The 20409-nt window shown below is 47.9% G+C and overlaps 1 protein-coding gene across 6 annotated transcripts in view; it reads right to left on the reverse strand.

Moving 5' to 3' along the window:
- ABLIM3 (actin binding LIM protein family member 3) overlaps nucleotides 1-20409 on the reverse strand; it is a 115537-nt gene that overhangs the window by 39323 nt on the left and 55805 nt on the right. For all 6 annotated transcript variants that reach the window (XR_012512145.1, XR_012512144.1, XR_012512143.1 and 3 more), the window contains 4 exons: nucleotides 19568-19680; nucleotides 12894-13020; nucleotides 9253-9346; nucleotides 3156-3243 (listed from right to left, as the gene is read on the reverse strand). Coding sequence is in view for 1 of the 6 variants with exons in the window: in XM_074379555.1 (XP_074235656.1) it covers nucleotides 3156-3243; nucleotides 9253-9346; nucleotides 12894-13020; nucleotides 19568-19680 (422 nt within the window). In the remaining 5 variants the exon portion in view is untranslated. The remainder of the gene's footprint in view (nucleotides 1-3155; nucleotides 3244-9252; nucleotides 9347-12893; nucleotides 13021-19567; nucleotides 19681-20409) is intronic.

The raw sequence follows: 20409 nt of genomic DNA on the forward strand, positions 1-20409 counted from the left end.
AGCTCCATGAGGGCAGGGCCTTTGTCGGATTTGGTCACTGCCACATCTTCAGTTGTGAGAACAGCAGCAGGGATGCAGTAGATGCTCAATAGATATTTTTTAAATCAGTGAACTGGGAGCTTCCCAGTTGTCAGGAAATTATTACACCCATAGCTCATAGCAACTGTTCCTGATCTATTTTACACATTAGGCAGCCAAGTTTCAGAGAGTTATTAGACTTGCCCAAGGTCAAAAACTTAGTAATCAGTGGAGCCAGGATTGCCCCTGAGGCGTCTGGGTCAAAGCACCAAACGGGGAAAGATTAGGATTAGGAATTCAGGCAGAGAGGCAAAGACATGGTTTATTCTAGTGATATCCAGGTAGGGATGAGAATGGGAGGGCAGTTTAAATACTAGGAGGTGTGTTCACTAGGGAAGGGGGAGAGGAGTATCATGCAACAAGTTTCCAAGTCAAGTGCAAACTCCAGGTTCCTGTGGCGGTCAGGGTGAAGGCATGATGCAGGTTGCCGAACCTCGTAACACTGGGTCCTGCAGCAGGAATCATCCAGGAAGCCTGGCAATGAGGAATTACTGTGCACAGGTAGGGGCAGGGACCTGAGTATCAGGCAGGGCCTGGGTCCCAGGGGTAAAGTGGAAAGAGCCCTGGAGGGGAGTCACAAGGCCAGGCCCTGCTCTGCCCCCACACGCTCCTGCTCTCATACAAGTCTCTTTCTACTCTGGGTCTGTTTTCCCCATCTCTGAAATGAGGGTTGGCACTTTACAGTTTAGAGTGACTCTGGGATCCTTTCCCCTCCAGCATCAGTTCATAAAGTAAGTAGACTGCATCTCATCTCAGAAATGGTCACTTTGTTTAATCCAACATGGGAATTCCTCCTCCAGGATTCTTAGCAGATGGCATAAGTTTCTGTTGAGTAGCTTTAGGCCAGTGGTTCTCCACTGAGGATGATTTTGACTCCCTAGGGACATGTGGCAATAGCTGAGACATTTTTAATTGTCAGTGGGAAGAAGCACACTGTTGGCATCTAGTGGGTAGAGATCAAGGATGCTACCAAATACCCTACAATGCACAGGAAAGCCCAGAGTGTCACCTGTGCTGACGCTGAGGAACTAGGCTCTAGGCACAGGTGACTGACTGCATCTTGAGGGAACTCATGGCTGTGGGCATTGTGGCTAGGACAAGCTGATACTGACATGCTCCCTGTAACTGCTGCCCTGGCCTTAGATCTACCTGGAGGAAGGGCCCTCATTCCTTCTCAAGACGTCCATCCAATCACATTGATTCTACCAATGGTACTCACCTGTGGAGGGAGTATGCATGGGCCAGTGTCAGGGCTGAGGGACCAGTGCCAGGAGCACAGGACCTCAGGGAGGAGGCCAACAACTCTCATACAAGCTGGAAGGGACCAGGGGCAGACAGAGGGCTGTGGGGATGTGGGGAGAGGAGACCGTGTTAAATTGTGGGTGGGGTTGGGGAATCTGGGGTGTCTATGAAGCATGTAGTGACTGAACTGGGCCTCAAATGATAGGATTTCCAAAGGAGGACACAGGAAGGCAAAGGGAAGGGCTGTGAGTTCTTTTCAAGGCCAAACAAAGTCTTACCACAAGGTCCAGCCTGTCTGCCCAGCTCGCCTCCCAGGCGCATCTCACATCCACCTGCACCCCGGCCACACAGGCTCCTCTTGCCCTCAGGCACTCGCTGCTTCTTCACCCACCTCAGTCCTGCAGGCTCCATCTTCTCAGTTTGGCGTATCCTATTCCACTTTTTGGTCAGATGCTATGATCTGAATGTTCGTGTGACCCCTACATTCACATGTTGAAATTCTAAGCCCTAAGGTGATGGTCTTAGAAGGGAAAGCTTTTTGGGAGGGGATTAGGTCATGAGATCAGTGCCCTTATAAAAGAGGCCCCAGAGAGCTGCCTTGCCCCTTCCACCATGTGGGGACACAGAGAGTAGGTGCTGTCTCTGAGAAGGTGGGCCCACATCAGACACCAAATCTACGGGACCCTTGATTTTGGACTTCCCAGCTTCCAGAACTGTGAGAAATACATTTCTGTTTATAAGCTGCCCTATCTACAGTATCTCAGTCTGCTCAGGTTATAGCGGTGTTGAACTACACCACCAGTTAACACCCACTCATGATCTGGATCAGCTCCTGGCCCTTCTTCAGGGAGCCCTCCTGGATATTCCTCCTACCCCGTTATGTGCTCTCAAAGCCCCACGCTTCTCTCCTTCATGACACTTGCCATGGCTGATGTTTATTTGTGTGATTATGAATTAATGCCTTTCTCCCCCAGGGGACTGTAGGGCTAGGTGGGCCTCACCATGGATGCTAGCACAGCCTGTACATTCCAGTGCTCAAGAAACAGTCGTTGAGTGGATGAATAAATGATCGAAAGTTGGCTTTGGCAGCTTAGGTGTCGGGTATGTTCAAGGCTACGAAAGAAGTCTGGGACCTCGACAAGAATTTAAATGCTGGACTGAAGTGTTTGTAGCTAAATAGGCAGACAGGGAGGGGCCCTGAAGAGCAGGATGGTGTCAAGAGCATGTGATGCCCTTGGATGGTGGCCTGGGGCAGAGGGTAGAGGACTGAGCAGAATCTGGAGAGTAATTAGAAGGCTGTTGTAAGAGTCCTGGGGCAAGAGGGCTGGGAAGCAGCCGAGGGAAAGCGGCCCTAGTTAGCTTTGTGGAGACAGTTGGCACTCCTCATCCCTCTGTGCATTCTGAGAGTCCCTGGGAAGCCCCGAGCAGCAGCCTGGCGTGATGCTCTGAGATATGGGGAGAAGGAGGTGAAGTCGAGGCTGTGATGCTATAGACACTTTGCAGCCCAGGCATTCTCCTGAGGCTCTCTGACCCCTTGGTCCTGTGTAGCTCAGCTTCCCACCCCCAGGCAGAGCCAGGAGAGTCTGCTCAGAGTGCTGCCAGGGAAGCAGGCCAGCTGGGCAGTGGGTGGAGGTGCACAGAGACGGAAGGCAGATTACATGTCACTTTATATTAGCTACACCGGCAACCTTCCTGATCCACCCAGAGAGGGGCCAATTAGTTGCAATTCTGAGGAAAAGCCAAGATCCAAGATAGCGCTGAGCCTGAAGGAGGCTGTACCTCCTTTCCAGCCATGAGCAGATCGGAAGGCCTTGCAGAGGGCTAGATTTGCTCACCTGTGAGGTACATCTCCTCTCCTTCAGTGAACATCTGGTGGCAGCGGACACACCTGGCACAGGTTGGGTGGTAGTGCTTCCCTCCTGCCTACGGAAATGAAGAGATGAAACAGGAGGTCAGAGTCGGGGCTGCTGTCTAGTGGGGCAGACTGGGTTTGAATCTTTCTTAGGTACGTTAGTGTTGTTCGCATCTTCACGGCCCTAAAGTTGGTTGGAGCTACCCAGGAGAGTCCACAACCATCTAAAAGTCCACTCAGGAAGCTTCATGATTCACTCCATGGGTCCCTGATGGCAGTTCAGGGGACTTCCCTGAACACCTGCACTTCTCTTCTGGCACTGGGAAGGGTCCTTCAGAGGCCACTGGTCCAACTGCCTCATTTCCAGAGGAGGAAATAGGCTTGCTCTGAGGACATCCAGCATCTCCCCAAGTGAAATGCACTTACCACTAATGGTACATGAAATGATTTTAAGTGGCACATGAACTTGGGATTGAATAACATTGGACCAATGGAAAAAAATGATCCTTTCAGTCCTCTATACATTCTTCTGATTTTGTCAAGGAAGAAGTACTAGTTTGGTGCTTGTGTGCCTTTAATCTATCCAAAACTTACCAATCTTCCTTTTAAAGAATGTGAACAGGTGTGAGGCTTGGAACCTTCACATGCAATAGAATCTAGCTAGAGCTCTATTTATTTTCAGGTTACCTGCAATATGGCAAGTGATACTGGTTTTCCTGTTATGCTGCATATAAGTTTCTTACATATAAGAGAGACAACTTCAAGACAACTGAAAGTATTATGGAAGAATGAGCACACAAGGTTCACAGACATGACAAAAATTGTGAGACTGGCACATAAACAACAGATTTTTAGGGCACAACGGATGACTTAGGACCCACTGCAGAGACCCGGGCCCGCATGCCAGTCCCGTGACTATTGCACCTGGGTGTGTCCAGCCCTACCCCAGCTCACCCTAGAGTGGTTTTGGTGAGTCCCCTTCCCCATTTTTACTTTCCTTCCCTATCACTACTTAAATTAAAAATGAAAACAATTTGCAGCTGCGAAGACTTCCATCGGGGGAAGAAACAGCCTCAGAGAAGTTTGTGCCTCAAGGGTTCACCACAAGCCAGCAGCAGTGTTTGGCCTGGATCTGTGTGAGCCAGTCACCAGCTCAGCACTCGCTTCTGCAGCCACAATTCTGACATCAAAATCCCAGCCAAGAGGGCTTGTTGCAAAAGGGCCCTTCAGTGGCAGCTCCAGCATTTGTATATGCAGGAGCTTGGTGCAGCCATTGGGTTGAAAAGTGGGCCTTGTTTGAAGAAGTATTTTGCAACATCAGGGCAGGGTTTTCTTTGGGTGAGGGTAATGCCCAGGGGAAACTGATGGCTATTAGGAGTTCTTAAAGTTCCCTGTCCAAGACATCACTTGATCTGATGCTAACAGGTTCCTTCCAATTCAAAAATTATAATTGCATAATAAGAAGATCTATTTTTTTTGTGGGGGGGGGGTGAGGGTGGAAGATTGTTGGAATGGGCTTGCCTATTCTTGAGATATTCCCTCTGTTCGAAAAACTTAGCAAGAATGTGGGAAAGGCCGACTCTTACAAAAAGAAAAAAAATCTCCAATATCCCCTTTTTCCCTCCCGTTTGGTTGTTTACATGGCCTCACACCAATGAGAAAGTGTCCTTGTCATCACCAAAGCAAACATGTTCAAACTTTGGAATGAGCCTGCTATTTTCCCAAGCTGGAATGTCGTGGGACTGATTCTTTTGTACCATGACAAGGATAGTCGGTTTAATTAGCAGCCTCTTCCTACTCTGTGTCTCTTTATCATTTCGATTATAGACCTGTTTTCCAGTGTGGCAACAGTGCCTTGGCAAAACTGAAGCTTAGCATTTTCCTAAATGTCATGCCCTACTACCTCGCCCCAGCTGAAAGAGATGAGATGCCCCAGCTTTGTGCCCATCTCAGCAACCCCAGTCTTGGATGGTATTAAAAACGGTTTGAGCAAAGGGAGGCTATCAGGCAGCCTGCACCCAGAGTAAGAAAAAGCCACGTCCGCTAGCTAAGAGGAACCATTTTGTCTATTAACGAACCCAAATCAGGAAAATAGGAAAGAAAAATGGCAAAAAACTGGTACCCTCAAAACAGAGCCCTATTTGAGAGGACTGAAAACGGCAAAGCAGGTTTGAAAATGTAGCAAGTAAACCAGGTTGTGGTCCTTTTTGGTGAGGAAACAGACAAGGATGGAAGGAGTGAGGCTGACAGCACACTGAGCCCTGTCACTGAGGAAGGGATCATAGGGTGGCCTAGGGAGGTGACGAGAAGGGAGAGGATGAGAAGAGAAGGAGAAACAATTTAATTAAATGCCTGCAGTGTGTCAGACGACGTGCTGGGCTCTGCCCTGGGCGACTGTTGTTCCTGCCTGACCGACCTTCCCTCTGTCTTCCAGAAACAGCCCTAAGCCTTTCCTTGGTGGGACTACCTCTCCTCCATACCAGTCCACAGGGTTAAGTAGTGCTGATCCCACCAATGAGCATATTCAAACTCTGTGGGGATAATTATCAGGCCAGGCATGGGCCTGAGACTGTCCAATGAGAGTCAGTCCCAGAATGCTTGCTGATCTATTAGAAAAGAGAAGCTCATTTTCCACTGGGGATACCGGCTAATAGAATCTAAGCCTGGGGCAACTAGTGTCCAACTCAACCTGGAAGAAAGTAAGCCAAGGTGGCTGCAGATTTTGCTTAAGCACTAGATCCAGCTCCTGGGCTGTTTGTTATAGGAGCTGACAAATTTCCTTTCTGTCGCAGCCCAAAAGGTCCTGACTAACATATTCATTAGGAATTAAATGACAGTAGTACTGTCTATTGACAGATACAGACTAAGAGGAAATATCTTGCTTAAGGCTTTGTGGCTAGAAGTGGTAAAATCTAAATTCAAGTCTGACTGCAGCCACGTCTATTTCCTGACATCATGCTCCCTCAAAGACCCCTGAGTGGCTGAGAGCTGTGGGCATCAGTGTGGATACAGGAGCCTGGCGTCCTAGATTTTAGCTCTGTCTCTACCAGAAATACTGCTTGTGACCTTGGACAAACACTGCAGATCTTGGTCTCGCTCTTCTCATCTGTAAAATGAAGAGGTTGAACTAGGTGATTGCTAAAAGTCTCTTCCAGCTCTAAGAAAAAAAATCAATATATCCAAGATGCTAATGGGGCCTCGTAGAAATGGAATCAATGGAAACTCAGTCACAACAGCTGCCTGGGAGGAACAGTCCACCACAATGCTAAACAGTGGTAACTCTTGGGGAAATAGCAGCCGCCACCAACAGGATTTCAAAGCAGCTTGGAAATGCTGAACAAATTCCCATCCGTGTCCCTGTCTGTAACCTAAGTTCTTTCTTTCCGGAAAGAAAAGTCTGCTTTTGTGGTATCTCCCACCCCTTTGACCCTTCAGCCCACCGTACTCTGGACGCCTCTTCCCCACAGTTCTGCAGAGCCAACAAATGACTTCTGAAGGTGACCTTTCCCACATCCAACAGCTTTTCCACAGCCTGTGTAGTCCTTCACTGCTCTGCAGAGTTTGATCAACATTCTGACCTTGCCATGTTTTCTGAAGCTCTGTCCATTCACTGAATCCTCAATTCTCCTCTCACATCTTCCTCTGCTACCTCCTCAGCCTCTTTCTGAGTTGCTTTCACTGTAAGCAGCTACTTGCCAAGATTGGTGTCAGCCTCTTTCCTTTTCTCTGTTTTGGAAATCCCGAGGACTCCGATGGTGCTATTATTGAAAGCCTTGTGTTTTTCAGTTTGACTCCTCCAGGCCTGAGCTTTGTTCCCGAGCTCTGATCCATATTTCTCTCCTTTTCCCCTTTTACTTGCCTGAGGTAGGGTCTTGCTCTGTTGCCCAGTCTGGAGTGCAGTGGTACAATTTTGACTCCTTGCAACCTCCACCTCTCAGGCTCAAGCAGTCCTCCGGAGTGGCTAGGACTACAAGTGTGCACCACCATGCCTGGCTAATTTTGTTTATTTTTTGTAGAGATGAAGTCTCACTATATTGCCCAGGCTGGTCTTGAACTCCTGGACTCAAGTGATTGTCCTATCTTGGCCTCCCAAAGTGCTGGGATTACAGGCAACAGCCACCATTCCCAGCCTCGGATTCGTATTTCGGACTCCTAGGATGTCAATCACAACTCATCCTAACTGGCACTCACCATGTTTCTGCCAGGTCAGCTTTATCCCTGCTGTCCCCAGTTCTGCTGATGACACCAGGCTTCCTATTCCCCAGAAATAGGTAATTCTTTGGTGCAACTTTTAGCTGCTCCTCCTTCAATCCCCATCTCCACATGCTACCCCTCAGTTGCAGAGTGATTGAAATTCCACTTCCATAGGCCTGGGCACAAGGGTGACTGCCCTCTTCATTGCTACTGTACCTCTCGAGTCCTTCCTGCCTGGGTCATGCCAGGGCCTCCTCACTCGTCCCTTCTGGCTTCCTTCCTTCAAATGTAGCCTGTGTACATTGTCACGTCCTCCTCCCGGAAGCGCAGCTCCAACCAGGACATTCCTGCCCAGTCTCTCCACAATGCTCCCTTGCCCAGTGAGTCACATGTAAACTCCACCCTGGTATCCCAGGCCCTCAGAAACCCACCCCCAACAACCCTTCCTGGACTCAGGCCTTGTCTTCTGCATCGAACTCCTTAGAGCTCCCTGGAGATGCTTAATAGTTTCCCAGCCCTGTGCATTTGTTTATCTCATTGGCTCTGACGCTCTCTGTCAATTCTCCACATAATAATCAGAGAAATCTTTTAAAAAACATGATTGTATCATGTTAGTCCTCGGTTAAAAACTCTCCAATGGCTTTCCATTGCACTGAGTATAAAACCCAAACTTCTAAACATGATTTACAAAGTCCTACATGGTATACCATATATGATATCCTACTATAGTTCATCCTTCTCTACCCTCAATTTATAGAATTCAACCACATTGGCAGACCGGGTCAGCTATTGTGAGCAGAATCATTAATTTTGCCAGATCTGGCATCTTGGTTGTGGTTACCGTGAGTGCTGTGTTGAGAAAAAAATCTGTAGCTATGTGTGGGTTCTCTGTTCTTTGAATGGGTAAAGCTCATTCTTCCTATATCTCTTCCCACCTCAGGGCTCTCACAGATGGCTCTTTCATCCTCAGGGCTCTGCTTCACTGCACATCCTCAGAGAGTTCCTGGTTGCCACATTCTCTCCTGCTGAGTCCACATGTGGCTGCAGAATTGTTCTCAGCAAAGCACTCATGGTAACCACAACCAACTGGCCAGAATTGGCAGACAGAATCATTCTGCTTACAATACCTGACCCAATCCGATCTTCCAGCTATTGTCAGATGGAAAAACGGAGGCCTTGAAAAGCAAAGATAACTACCCCAAATCTGAGCAGGGGTTAGCAGTAGAATCAATATTAGAACTAAATTATTCCTGTTAGGCTATTATTTTTCCTTTCCACTGAGTCCTTTCCTGTTTCTAATTCTTCAAGGTGGGTGGTCCCAAAGTATAGGAAGATAGCTTTCAGGCCCACAGGATATAGGAAGGAAGGCCAGAAAGACCAGCGCACAGGGCTCCGCAGGGCCTCAGCAAGGGTGCTGCAGGTTGTCTGTTACTGCAGGAGTCATGCATCAAAGGCTGGGGAGAGGTGTTGCCATGGTAACGGACCCACCAAAGAAGGGCTTAGGGAGCAAGCTGCTAGACAAGCTGGCTCTTATATCAGCACATTACCAAGTACTAAAAAAAATAAAAAAGACTTCCATCCTCTGGCAGGGCTGGGAGGAAAATCTTAATGTCACTCTCTAGACATCTGTCTGGGTCCGAATCAAAGATGCAACTGATTTTCCCAGCACAGCATTTTTTGAACCAGGAAGAATTTTGTCCACCTTTTCATTTTGGGGTTTCCCAGAGATCTCAGCAAGATTATCTGCTCAAGGTCATGTAGCAAGCAAAGCTGGAGGAGGTAGAGGCTACGGAAAAAAGGCGTGGGGTGACTTTCTCCTTCTGTGATGACTTTTTGGAGGCAAAGGTCACCCTGCCACATCTTCACAGTTACTTATACCCACTCACCTCCAAGACTCTGCCACTGATGTATCGGTCACAAGTCTCACATTTAATGCCAAACTGGGAGTGGTAGTCGGCTTCGCAGTATGGAACACCATCCCTGCAAGAAGAAGTTCACAAGTGGTGAGGAAGTTAGGGAGGATCAGTGAGGGTGTCACATGGCAGTTAGATTCAGGAACCTGCAGCCCGTGGTGGCTGAGCCAAAGTTCGAGGCTCCTCCTTTAATAAACAATTTCATCCGTAGTGAAAGAATCATCTGACAGTGCTCCCAGACTAGTAGATGACAGGAAGCCTCCTGGGACCACCTCCTGTGTGCTCCATTTTTACCCAATTCTTATCACTTAGCGGACAGTGATAAGATTGTTATCACTTATTCATATGCCACCCCTTATGGCTAATAGCCACTAACATTTACTGCTGGTGTATGCTGGGCTCTTTGATGGTGTTTTACGGATTATTTCATTTAATCCTTCCGACAATCCTATGAGTCAGAATTATTAGTATCCCCATTGCATAGGTGATGAAACCCAAGCATAGAGCACTTAAGTAACTTGTCTCAGGCCACCCAGGATGACCTAGAGCTGGGATTCAAACCCAGGTGGTCTAGTTTCTCACCCAGGTTGTCATGAGAATTAAAGGAGATGCGTCTAGGGTACCCTAGGGCTCAGGACAGTGCCCAGCCATACTGAGTACTCAGTAAATGGCAGCTGGAGGAATCGCCATGATCACGGAGAGGCGTCTTTGAGGAGGATGTTTGGTTTTCAGTTCTTTAGGACTGATATAAAGATAGGTGGAGGCATCAGAGAGCTCAGCCTAGCTTCTGGTCCCCGCCTCGCTCTAATGACCAAGTCTGAACTCTGAGGAGAGAGAAACCTGTCCTTCACTTCTGGGTGTAAGAGAACTTGGCTCAGACACTGAGAACCCTAAAGGAGGGGCACATCACTTTTCCATCTTGAAGCTGTTGCCATGCTGAGGTTGCTGGGGGCCCACCCTGGGCAGCATTTTCCTGAAGGAGAAGCAGCAGTGAGGACTCACGCCTGACCAAGGTCTGGAGGTATGACTGTGCTCACAAGGCAAGGACTTGTTTGTGATCCCATGAGACACACCTTCCCAACCCTTTCAACTCCACCCCGGCTAAATCAGGTTCTCACTCTGTGGGTGCGGGAGGGTGCTCTGCGGGGAGAAAAAGTCATTTGTCAGAAGGTGGATGTAAAAGCCAACAAAATTTGGGTATAAATGCCAACACAGTCTCTTTTGGATCCGTCGTTGGTGAAGCCTTGGAGAATTAGAAATATGCAATTCTAAAAAGGGGAGGATAGTAAAATGAGTATTTACTGGGCACTTATTGGGGGCTAAGCACAGAGCTCTGAGCCCTTACCCAACCCTATGGGTAGATTATCTTCTTTCCATTTTTATAAATGAAGAAACTGAAATTCTGAGCAGCGGAGTCCCTTGCCAAAGTCACATAGGCTGGGCTTCCACCCTGGGCATCCGGTGCCTGAGCCAGGGCCTCTGAGCCCCTGCCACTCTGCCAGCAGCCAGGTCAGGGGCCCAGAGCTAGGCTGTAGAGGCACCAGGTGTGGTGGGCAATCTGGGCTGGGCCTCCTTGAGAGAAGCTCTGAACAACCCCTTAAGTCCCCAGAGAATTCTGATTTCGGTTTCCAGACTCGAGCACTTCTGGCTGGCAACATACTAAAGGCACTCTTTGCTTGATGGGCATAGAGGGGAATGCCAAACTCCCACTAGCATGGCATCAAGAGCGCTTGGTGATGTGACCTCAGCTCACCTATGCAGCCCAGAATCCTCCTTCACCTAGGCACATGCTTGAGCTCCTACACAGGCTGGAGGCGTCCAACGCTCCCCTAGCCCTGGTCTTGCCCAGGCTGGCCATTCTGCCTAGAAGCTCTCCTCCTTTGCATTTTCGAATCTTAACCCCATTCCATGGAACTCTCAGAAACTCAAGATTCTACTTCATGCTACTTAGCAGTCATCCTCTTTTTCTCTGAGTGTTCACAGCCCTTTGCTTGTTATCTTGGACATAGGCAGCTGTTATTTGGCCAGGATTCATTTCCCCTTCTGCTGGTAATAGTACCTCACTTGGATCAGGAGCCTCCCTTTGGAAGCCACCCCTTCCCAGTTGAGGTCCCTGTGTGTCAGTCACCAAGGGCTGCTCTCTGGCTCTAGGGTTCAGATCCTCTGGGCCAGTGATTGAACACGAATGGGCATGTGGCCGAACAATGGCCAAATCAGAGGCAGCCCTGGGACTTTTGCTGGAGTTCCATGGGAAAGAGGCCTCTTTCTCTGCTAGGCATGGTAAACTGATGGAATGAAAGCCTGGAGCTGTTGGCTATCTTCTTTGCTACCACTTGGGGAAGGCCAGGTTGAGAACTAATCCACCATGAAGACAACAGAGAGAGAGAGAGAGAGAGAGAGAGAGAGAGAGAGAGAGAGAGAGAGCAAAAGATAGAGAAAAGCAGAGACTTCTGAAGTACTAATGACATCCTTAAGCCCCCGGATTCATCCGTGCCTGAAGCCAGCCTGAAGCCAGTATGCCTCTGGTCTTCCCATTTCTATGAGTTAATAAACTCCTATTTTTGCCTTTAATTGAGCTGGAGTTAGGTTTTCTGTCACTTAGGATCAAACAGGTCTTAAGAATAAAGCCTGTCTGAGCTCCTGATCACACATTCCCTGGTGTCACAATTCTTCATGAATGCATCATATCTGTTTCCTGCATTACACTGCAAGGTCTTGACAGCAGAGGTAGGTGTGGGCTGCAGCTCTGCGTGCTTGCCATTGCCTGACATCAGGCCAGAGAGTGACCACCTAGAAGCATCTGGGGTCTTATGGTGTCAAAGCTGTGACAAAGGTCTGTGCTGAGAATTGCTTTCAGGTACTTGAGTATATAAATGTGGTCACTGGAGCCCAGCAACAAGGGGACACTTGTCTAATAGTGCAGTGTGTGGGTCACTGGAGGTTGGCCCCTCTAGATAACTCTATGCACCCATCACCTCCTCTCCACTAAATTCACTCAGCAACTATATTATTGAGAGGGGATATTGCAGTCATTAAAACAAAGCCCCTGTCCTGGTGGGAACAGAGCTTAAACACTATTATTGGAGTAAGTTATTTACTCCCTCAAGTCTGAGTATTCAGAGGTGATAAATTCTTCAAAGGGGCAGTCATGAGGATTTAAAGTGATACTTCATGCAAAGTAGTGAGTTCCTTCTACATAATTAAAGCTTGATAAATGGTAGTTAGTATTATTAGCATTATTACAAAGTTACAAGGGACAAATAGGTAATTACCAATGGTGGTAGCCAGTGTGAAGGAAACAAACAAGGTACTCTGAGGGCCCATAATGGGCAATAAAGGAGAGATGGCCTAAGGAGAGGGCATGGGGACCAAGACCAGGAGGGAGAGAAGTGGCAGCAGGGGTGCGAGGAACAGGGAGGGCATCTCAGGCAGAGGGAACCTGCCGGGAGCTCCCAATGGGGGAAAGAGGCTGCTGGGAAAGATGCTGTTTGGCCGGAGTGCAGCAGATGATGGAAAGGAAGGGAGATGGCTGGAGATGCAGGCACAGACCCGATGGGGCAGGACCCACAGAATGCGGAGGCCCAGGCAGCTGGGGCGGGAGCAGGGGGACCCACTTGCTGATGTACTCCCCGGTGAGGATGACGCTGCAGGTCTGGCACTTGAAGCAGCTGACGTGCCACTGCTTGTCCAGCGCCAGGAGTGACTGGCCATGCTTGATCTCCTCCTTGCACCCGGCACAGTCTGCAGAGATAAGAGGACACTGCTGAAGACTCACCCTGGGCCCTCTGACCCCGCTATCTCAGGCCCACATCGAGGAAACCCCTCCCTGAACGCCAGTGTTCCCATAGTTGCTCCCATCCTGACACTGGCAGATGCCCAGAGGCTCTCGCAGGGGAGAGGAAAGGCCACTGGAGCCCTGGCTTCTTGACAAGGGGTCTTGGTGTAGGAAAGAAAGAAAGACCTCCCTGCTTGTCATCAAGACCACATTGTTCACTGAAAGCAGACCCTGCACTGCTTCCGGCCCTGCTCAAATGGCTAACTAAGCTCTGCTGTTCTCCATGACCTTGGCATCTGCAGCGTCAGCATCACCTGGGAGCTGGCAGCGTACAGCATCACAGACCCCACCCAGACCTCCTGAATTTTACCAAGACCTCAAAGTTTAAGAAGCATGCCTCCTGGGGGTGGGCTAAGCATACAATTTTTCCAACCCTTAGGCTATATACTCAATGGCAAGGACTGTGTTTATATTTTGTGCTTAAATCTTTTCCCCTGCCTAGCACAAAGCATAGCCGTTTCATAGCAGGAACTCAAAGCATATTTGCTGAATGTGTATGAATGGTTGGGCCTGATGGGACCCAGGCAACAAACAGAATTACCGCAATTACCCCTTCCCCATTCAAACGTCGAACATGCGACTTCTCAGGTGGCAAGGATTATAGAGTCTGATGAGACTGTCCCAAACCAGAAAGGTGCCCTCAATCCCTGTCACGGTCACTCTGGAATGTGAGTTGGGGCCAGCGGGATGTGGGCCAAGCCTAGCATCAGCCTATTGCTCAATGAATGTCTGGGGAGGGTCCGGAAATGGAGCCAATGTCCAAGGCACTTGGGAACTGCTGGGAATTCAGGCCTAGCCAACTGGATGGCTCACTTTGGAGGAGGAAAGGGTCATGGGGCAAAGTTGACCAGAGGACAAATTTCCCTGTTGGCACCATAAGACAAATGTACACTTTGGAATAGTGAGGAGAGCAGAAACTGCATGTAAATTTGGGGGATCCTGACTGGACAGCCTCTACATCCAGCTGGGAGCCAGTCCTAGAAGAAAAGATGATGTGTCTGCAGATCCAGGAAGGGTGGTGGGCCCAGCAGGCTGTGGGGAGGGTCTGGGGCCCTGATGAAGTGTTTATATGTGTCAGTTCCCATAGTACTACGCCTCTTGGCTGTTGTGTGTCTTTCTAACATCCCTTAGTGCAAGTTGGGGGCAGAAGGTCTCTGCTTGCAAAATGCTTCAAGCCTCAGGCCTGCAGATGGGGGCTGGGAGAATAAAGAATTTTGAGATTTATCTCTTTTTTCTATTCTCCTACGGTCAAGTCTGTATGTCTACTTCCACCCCCTGCCCAATAATTACAGACTTCGGAATGCAATAATTTAGAGAGGTCAGGTACCCTCTTCTGTTTTCTAGATAGACGGGGGTCTGAAATGACTTGCCACAGCTCAGTTTAGAGGAACCCAAGACTGTAGACACATGCTCAAGCTTTCGAGGCCACTAATTCTGAACTTGTATCTCTATGGGCCTCCCCAACAGGGCCTAGAAATTCCATAGGGGTTTGGAGTTCACAGAGTATTTGGTCAAACATCCCACCCAATTCAGGAATCTACAGCATTCTTGACAAGTGGGCACCTCTCCTCTGCTTAATCACCTCCAATAGCACGCAGGTCAACCCCTCCTGAGGAAGTCCACTCGCCCTTGGACAGGTGTGATTATCATGACTGTCTTCTTTCTATGGAGCTGAGACTCGACTCCTGTGACTACTCCCATTGTTGTGTGTGTGTGTGTGTGTGTGTTTGTGTGTGTGTGTGTGTGTGTGTGTGATACTAACTGTGGTCTGTATTTGAGTGTTCTTGTATAATGCTCTGACTGCTCCTATTCTTATGCATCGGGAATAATCTACCTCTTTCCCATATGACAGTTCTTTCAAATAATTAAAGACGACTATGGTTTCTCTCTTCTTTATTCCTTACACTTTTTCTTGCTTGACATAGTCATCCACTGATCAAATTTACTTGTGGATTCCACGGAGAGAGACATGTTATTGGCAAACAGAACAATTCTTCACTTCATCAACAAAGCTTATTGCATAGCTGTATCCTTTCATGGCCACATTCTGGTAATGCATCCTATCTCTCCACATTTCAGTGGTACATCTGACATGAATTTAGCACCTTGAGTTAAGCTGTAGGAGATAGTACGGCACAGTGGTTAGAGGCTGGACTGAGGGTTGGAGTGAGTGGTGAGAAGTTGGCCTAGGAGAGAATCCCAGCTCCTACCCTTATGAGCTGTATGCTCTCTAAGTCCAGACTTGCTCATCTGAATATCTCCCTTATAACACTGGTGTGAAGGTTAATTAAAATCAGGCCCATAAGGCCTTAGCACAATGCTTGGCCCATATGTCTCAAATAAGTGGTTGTTGTCATATTCTTTCACATTCTTCTGTTTTTAATCCACATTCCGTGCATTCCCCAATCTCTGTTCTGAAGTCAGGAGCGATAGTCCTGTCGTAGGGAAGCCTGCTGATTCCCTGTGAGAATTCAGGGACGTTTTCCCCACGTGCCTTTTCTTTTCATGTCATACTGCTGCTTCCCCATTACATCAGCTTCTTATTTATTAGGACCTTTTCTCTCTCTTTTTCCTCCTTTCACTCTCGACCACCAGTGGAGTCTCAGTCATGCCACTTGGGAGCCTGTGGGTCTGGTGTAATAAATAGAATCAGGAAAACCACACCCTGTTCCAAGTTGGTGTCTGCAGAGCCAGCTGTCCACTCCTCCATATGTTCCTCTCTATTCCAAAATTACAATCGTCAGCTGGCAGAATGTATGATGCTACCACCTGTCCCTCCCAGATGCCTCCATTATAAACTGAGGCCTCCTAAAGACGCTAGACAGCCATTTTTAGCCTTTTTAGACTGTGTCATTCATTCTATTTAAATCAGAAAAAAATGAGTGGGTTTTGTGAGTCATAGCAAGCTCCCTACCTTGTTTTAGGCAATGAATCCAGGAAGACCAGATACTTCCTAACTTGCAAGTCATGTCTCTGGTACAGGATGTTAAGAGAATAGGATCTAAGGCCAGACTGCCTGGTCTCACATTCTAGTTCCATTACTCATTATCTGGGTGACTTTGGACAAGTCATTTATGCTCATTGAGTCTCAGTTTTCTCATCTATAAAATAACTACTCTTATCTCCTTCATCCAATTATTATAACAATTAAATGAAATATTCTGTATAAAACACTTACTGAAGTGCTTGTTAATAGTAATAATTGATGTTAATGATGGTGCTGGTGGTATTGTTGGTGATGACAGTGTTGGTGATGGTGGTGACAGTGGGTGATGGTGGCAATTATAATGGTGGTGATGGTATTGATACTGCTGGTGCTGGTGATAGTGGTAATAGTGGTGATTACGGTAGTGTTGGTGATGGTGGTGATTGTGTTGGTGGTGACAATGGTATTGATGATGATGAGGGTGGTGATGGTAGTGATTGTATTGGTAAAGACATGGGTGTTGGTGGTGATGGTGGAGAAGGTGATGGTGATGATGGTGGTGGTGATGGTGCTTCTGATTGTTCTTAATGAGCTTTTTGCAGTATCTGGCAACAGTAACAGTCAATCAGTGTTAGCAATGATGGTGGCTATTGTGGTAGTAGTGATGGAGGTGGTGGGGATGGTGGTGGGGATGATGGTAGTGATTGTATTGGTGGTGTTGCTGGTGATGATGGTGGTGGTGGCATTGATGATATTGGTCATGATGGTGGTGATGGTGAACATAGTGGTGGTGATGATAGTGGTGATGACGGTAGTAGCGATGATAATGATAATGTTGGTGATGTTAGTGATAATGATGGTAAGGGTAGTGGTGTGAAGGTGATGGCAATGGTAGTGATGGTGGTGATGTTATGATATAATGGTTATGGTGGTGGTGTGATGGCAATGGTGGTGATGTTAGTGATGGTGGTGGTGGTGGTGATGTGAAGGTGTTGCTGGTGGTGGTGCTGCTGCTGAGACTGCTGCTGATTCTTTTCACTGAGGTCTGTGCAGTGCCTGGAAATAGTAACGGTCAATCAGTGTTTGCAACGATGATGGTTATTGTGGTGGTGATGGTGATGGTGGTGGTGATGGGGTTTCTGCTGCTACCATTGGTGATTCTTCTTAGTGAGATTGGTGAGAAGACATTTCTTCTTCCTGTGGTAGGTAACAAAATTATTTCCTCTTGACAGTTCCTGAATATTTTTCTTGGTCTCTTTGGAGTAGACACTGCTCTTGATTTTCCAGAATATCTTTATTTACTCTTCAGAGATGAAACATCACACTTACAGCTTAAAAAACACCCAACTATTATGTCCTTCTTTTCCTTTTCCATGATATGTTCTTTTGCTTAGCAATCCCTTAAATCTGGCTTTGGTTTCCTGCATCCCATGGGTGCTGAGAAGACCTTCCAACACCCTGTCTAGTCAGGAGCTACTTGGCATTTGCAGCATGACCAGTGACCACCTCTATAAAACATACCACTGTAGATCTACGGATTGATGTCTTTACTTTGTGAGTAACAAGATAAGCTATAATACTAAGTATGCCCCCATTGGAAACTGCCTGTGTGCTCATATGCTTCTCTTGACTCACTCTTTCCTCACCTTCTTCCACCTCCTAATCATCCAAATTATGGTGGAGACATTTGGGAGCCTCTCTTTGAAAACATACTCACACGTGAGACTCCCACACTCAGCTGAAGAAATCTCCCACCTAACAGAGTAGGTGATGGGTGTAGCACAAAGGCACACAGTAACATACAACCCAAACCAGGGGAAATAACAACAGACCTAGGAGTCTCCTTCTCAACCTCTTTTGGTGTGCTTTCTATATTAAACCTCCATGCCAACATCATCCCTCACTCTGTATTTATAGAGCATTTTACACACTGAAATATGTGTTAATTTGATTCCTGAACTAGTACATTTGCTTTCCCCAACACTCCTGTGAGGAAGAATGGAAATTCCATCCCTCTTTCATACTGGGTAAACTGAGTCTCAGGGAGGCTTCATGACTGCTTTGCAGCATGCAGAAGTTTGGCAGCCTTCCAACTTGGGCTCATTTCTCCTTCTCCTGCCTCACACGTGATCTGTCAGTCTCTGGGGTCCTCAGTAGCATTGGCCACAGGGTTGTGATCCCATATCCCAGCCTCCTTGTTTTTCTGTCACTCTGGATGATGCTTTCAAGGAGCTGTGAAGGATAACACTGTATGCATTCAGCCACCTTGACATGGAAACCTGGTTGGTACAGCAATCTATTCTTGAGCATCATCAAGGACATCGAAGGAAGGGCTCTGCACATTTCAGGAATAGATCCGATTTGGCTGAAAGGAAGAGCAGGCAAGGGAGGGAGCCTTCCCACTGTCTTTCTCCTCAGCTCACCATGGCTGGATGCACTCCAGGGGAGCCTCTGTGAGCTGAGCCCTGCTGACTCGGGGTGATCTCTGCTCACTCTCTCTGGCTGGATGCAGCCCAGCATGCTGACTCTGCTGGTGCCATGGCCAACAGCACCCCGCACCCGCACAGTGCAACATAGGAGGCTAATGGGTTTTCATTGATTCTCTCATCGAGGCCAGTGAGAGTGTCATATAACATGAAAGAACACTGGAGCCTAGCATGGCTGACTGAGACCCAGGGAGCTGGGTCTATGTGTGTGTGGGCATGTGCAGCAGCAGCCTGACAAGGGCGTCTGGGAACAGTGATTTAGACATCTTATCACTAGGTGCACTTAAGTGGAATGGACATCCCACAAATTAGAATGACCGTTCTGAGGTGCATTCCTGATCCTCAGTTTTCCTCCAAATCTGTGGTTGGTGATAAAATATAATATTCACCATGGTATGACAGATGCTCCCCTTATCCCTAGATAGTGGTTCTGAATCTCAGGAACAGCAAATGAATCACCCAGGAAGCTTACTAGGAATGCTGATTCCTAGGTTCCATCTCTAGAGGTACAGGGTGAGCTCAGACACCTGCATTTTTACAAATCGTGCAGTGAAGCTGTTGGAACTATGGTTCTCTAGCTGATTGTCTATGGAACACTCTAAGAGGCACTAACACAGCTCTGTGGTTTGCTCCCAGGGAACCCCATACTACCTCTGCTGTAAGTCATGTCTACAAATTCTTCTCAGTGAAGTTGGTAAAAATTGAGAGCCACTGGTGAAAAAACACTTGATCAGCCCTATTGAGGAATCTGTGGGACATAAGATCAGGAACTCAGCTCGTGCCAGAGGAGACATACCATGTGGCAGATATGTGGCACTGGCTGCTACTGTTTATGGCCAGGCAGCCTCTCTTCCCTGCATTGTGCGTGTGAAGCTTGTGAGTCTGGGCCACATGTCTATAGGGTCATGATGCAGGAGGCCTCCAGGTTGAGAACCTTCCCGACTACCCTCCAGGCCCATGGGAGCAGTTGGCAGTGCTAGGATAGGGGAGCCCAGGGAGATCACACCCATGGACAAGGAGATACCCGCGGGAAGGACTCACGACTTGGTCCACGAATCTTGATGGGCTTACTGCTGGCCATGGACTGGGAGCACGTTTGGCACACACATTCTTTACCACTGAAGGTCACCTTGTCTCCAATGGGGAAAGGCTTCCTACAAGTGAGATGAAGGAGAAATTCAGCACACTCTCTTCTGAGGGATTCCACAGCTGATCACACGTGTGCTCAAAGCACTTTGGTAACACATACAGCTTGACTTCTAGAGCACCATGCAAATTCAAATGCTGTTCACAATGACAGGCCAACTAAACTGCTCAGTTAGGGGCCTGGCGGCCGGAACTGGAGCCCCATTGGGCTGCTTGTGTATTTTGGCCAGATCATGATGCTTATCTGAGCTTACATGTCTCGGCTCTAAGAAATAGAGGTTACTAACTCCTCATATACTTGTTCTCTCTTGGAAGGACTTTTTCCATCCCAGTTTGATCTATCCCCATATGTCAAGAATTCATTCACCTCCCAAACTTACCAAGATTTCCTCCTTTTACTACTCAGGCATTTTTCAAAATCTCCCTTCTCAATAGGAAGTGTGTAAGTCTGTAAATAATCTCTTCCTCTCCTCCTCTGGATTTGTTCAGTTTCCACAGCTGAGGAGTCTCAAATTTGTACACGCTCTGCCTCCTCAACTAAATTATGAACTGAATATAGAATCCCCGGCACCACCATGCCCACTGTTGAGTTGCTCTTCCCGATGCAGCTGGGATGCCTGTTACGAGGACTCTGAGCACAGCACCTAACATCGGCTCCCAGGGGCTCCAATGTCCTTGTATTAGCACTGTGGCATGATGGAGAGATCACTGGGGCAAGAGTCAGGGGAGCTATGTTC

This window comes from Saimiri boliviensis, chromosome 1, assembly GCF_048565385.1.
Source record: "Saimiri boliviensis isolate mSaiBol1 chromosome 1, mSaiBol1.pri, whole genome shotgun sequence".
NCBI classification, from domain to species: domain Eukaryota; kingdom Metazoa; phylum Chordata; class Mammalia; order Primates; family Cebidae; genus Saimiri; species Saimiri boliviensis.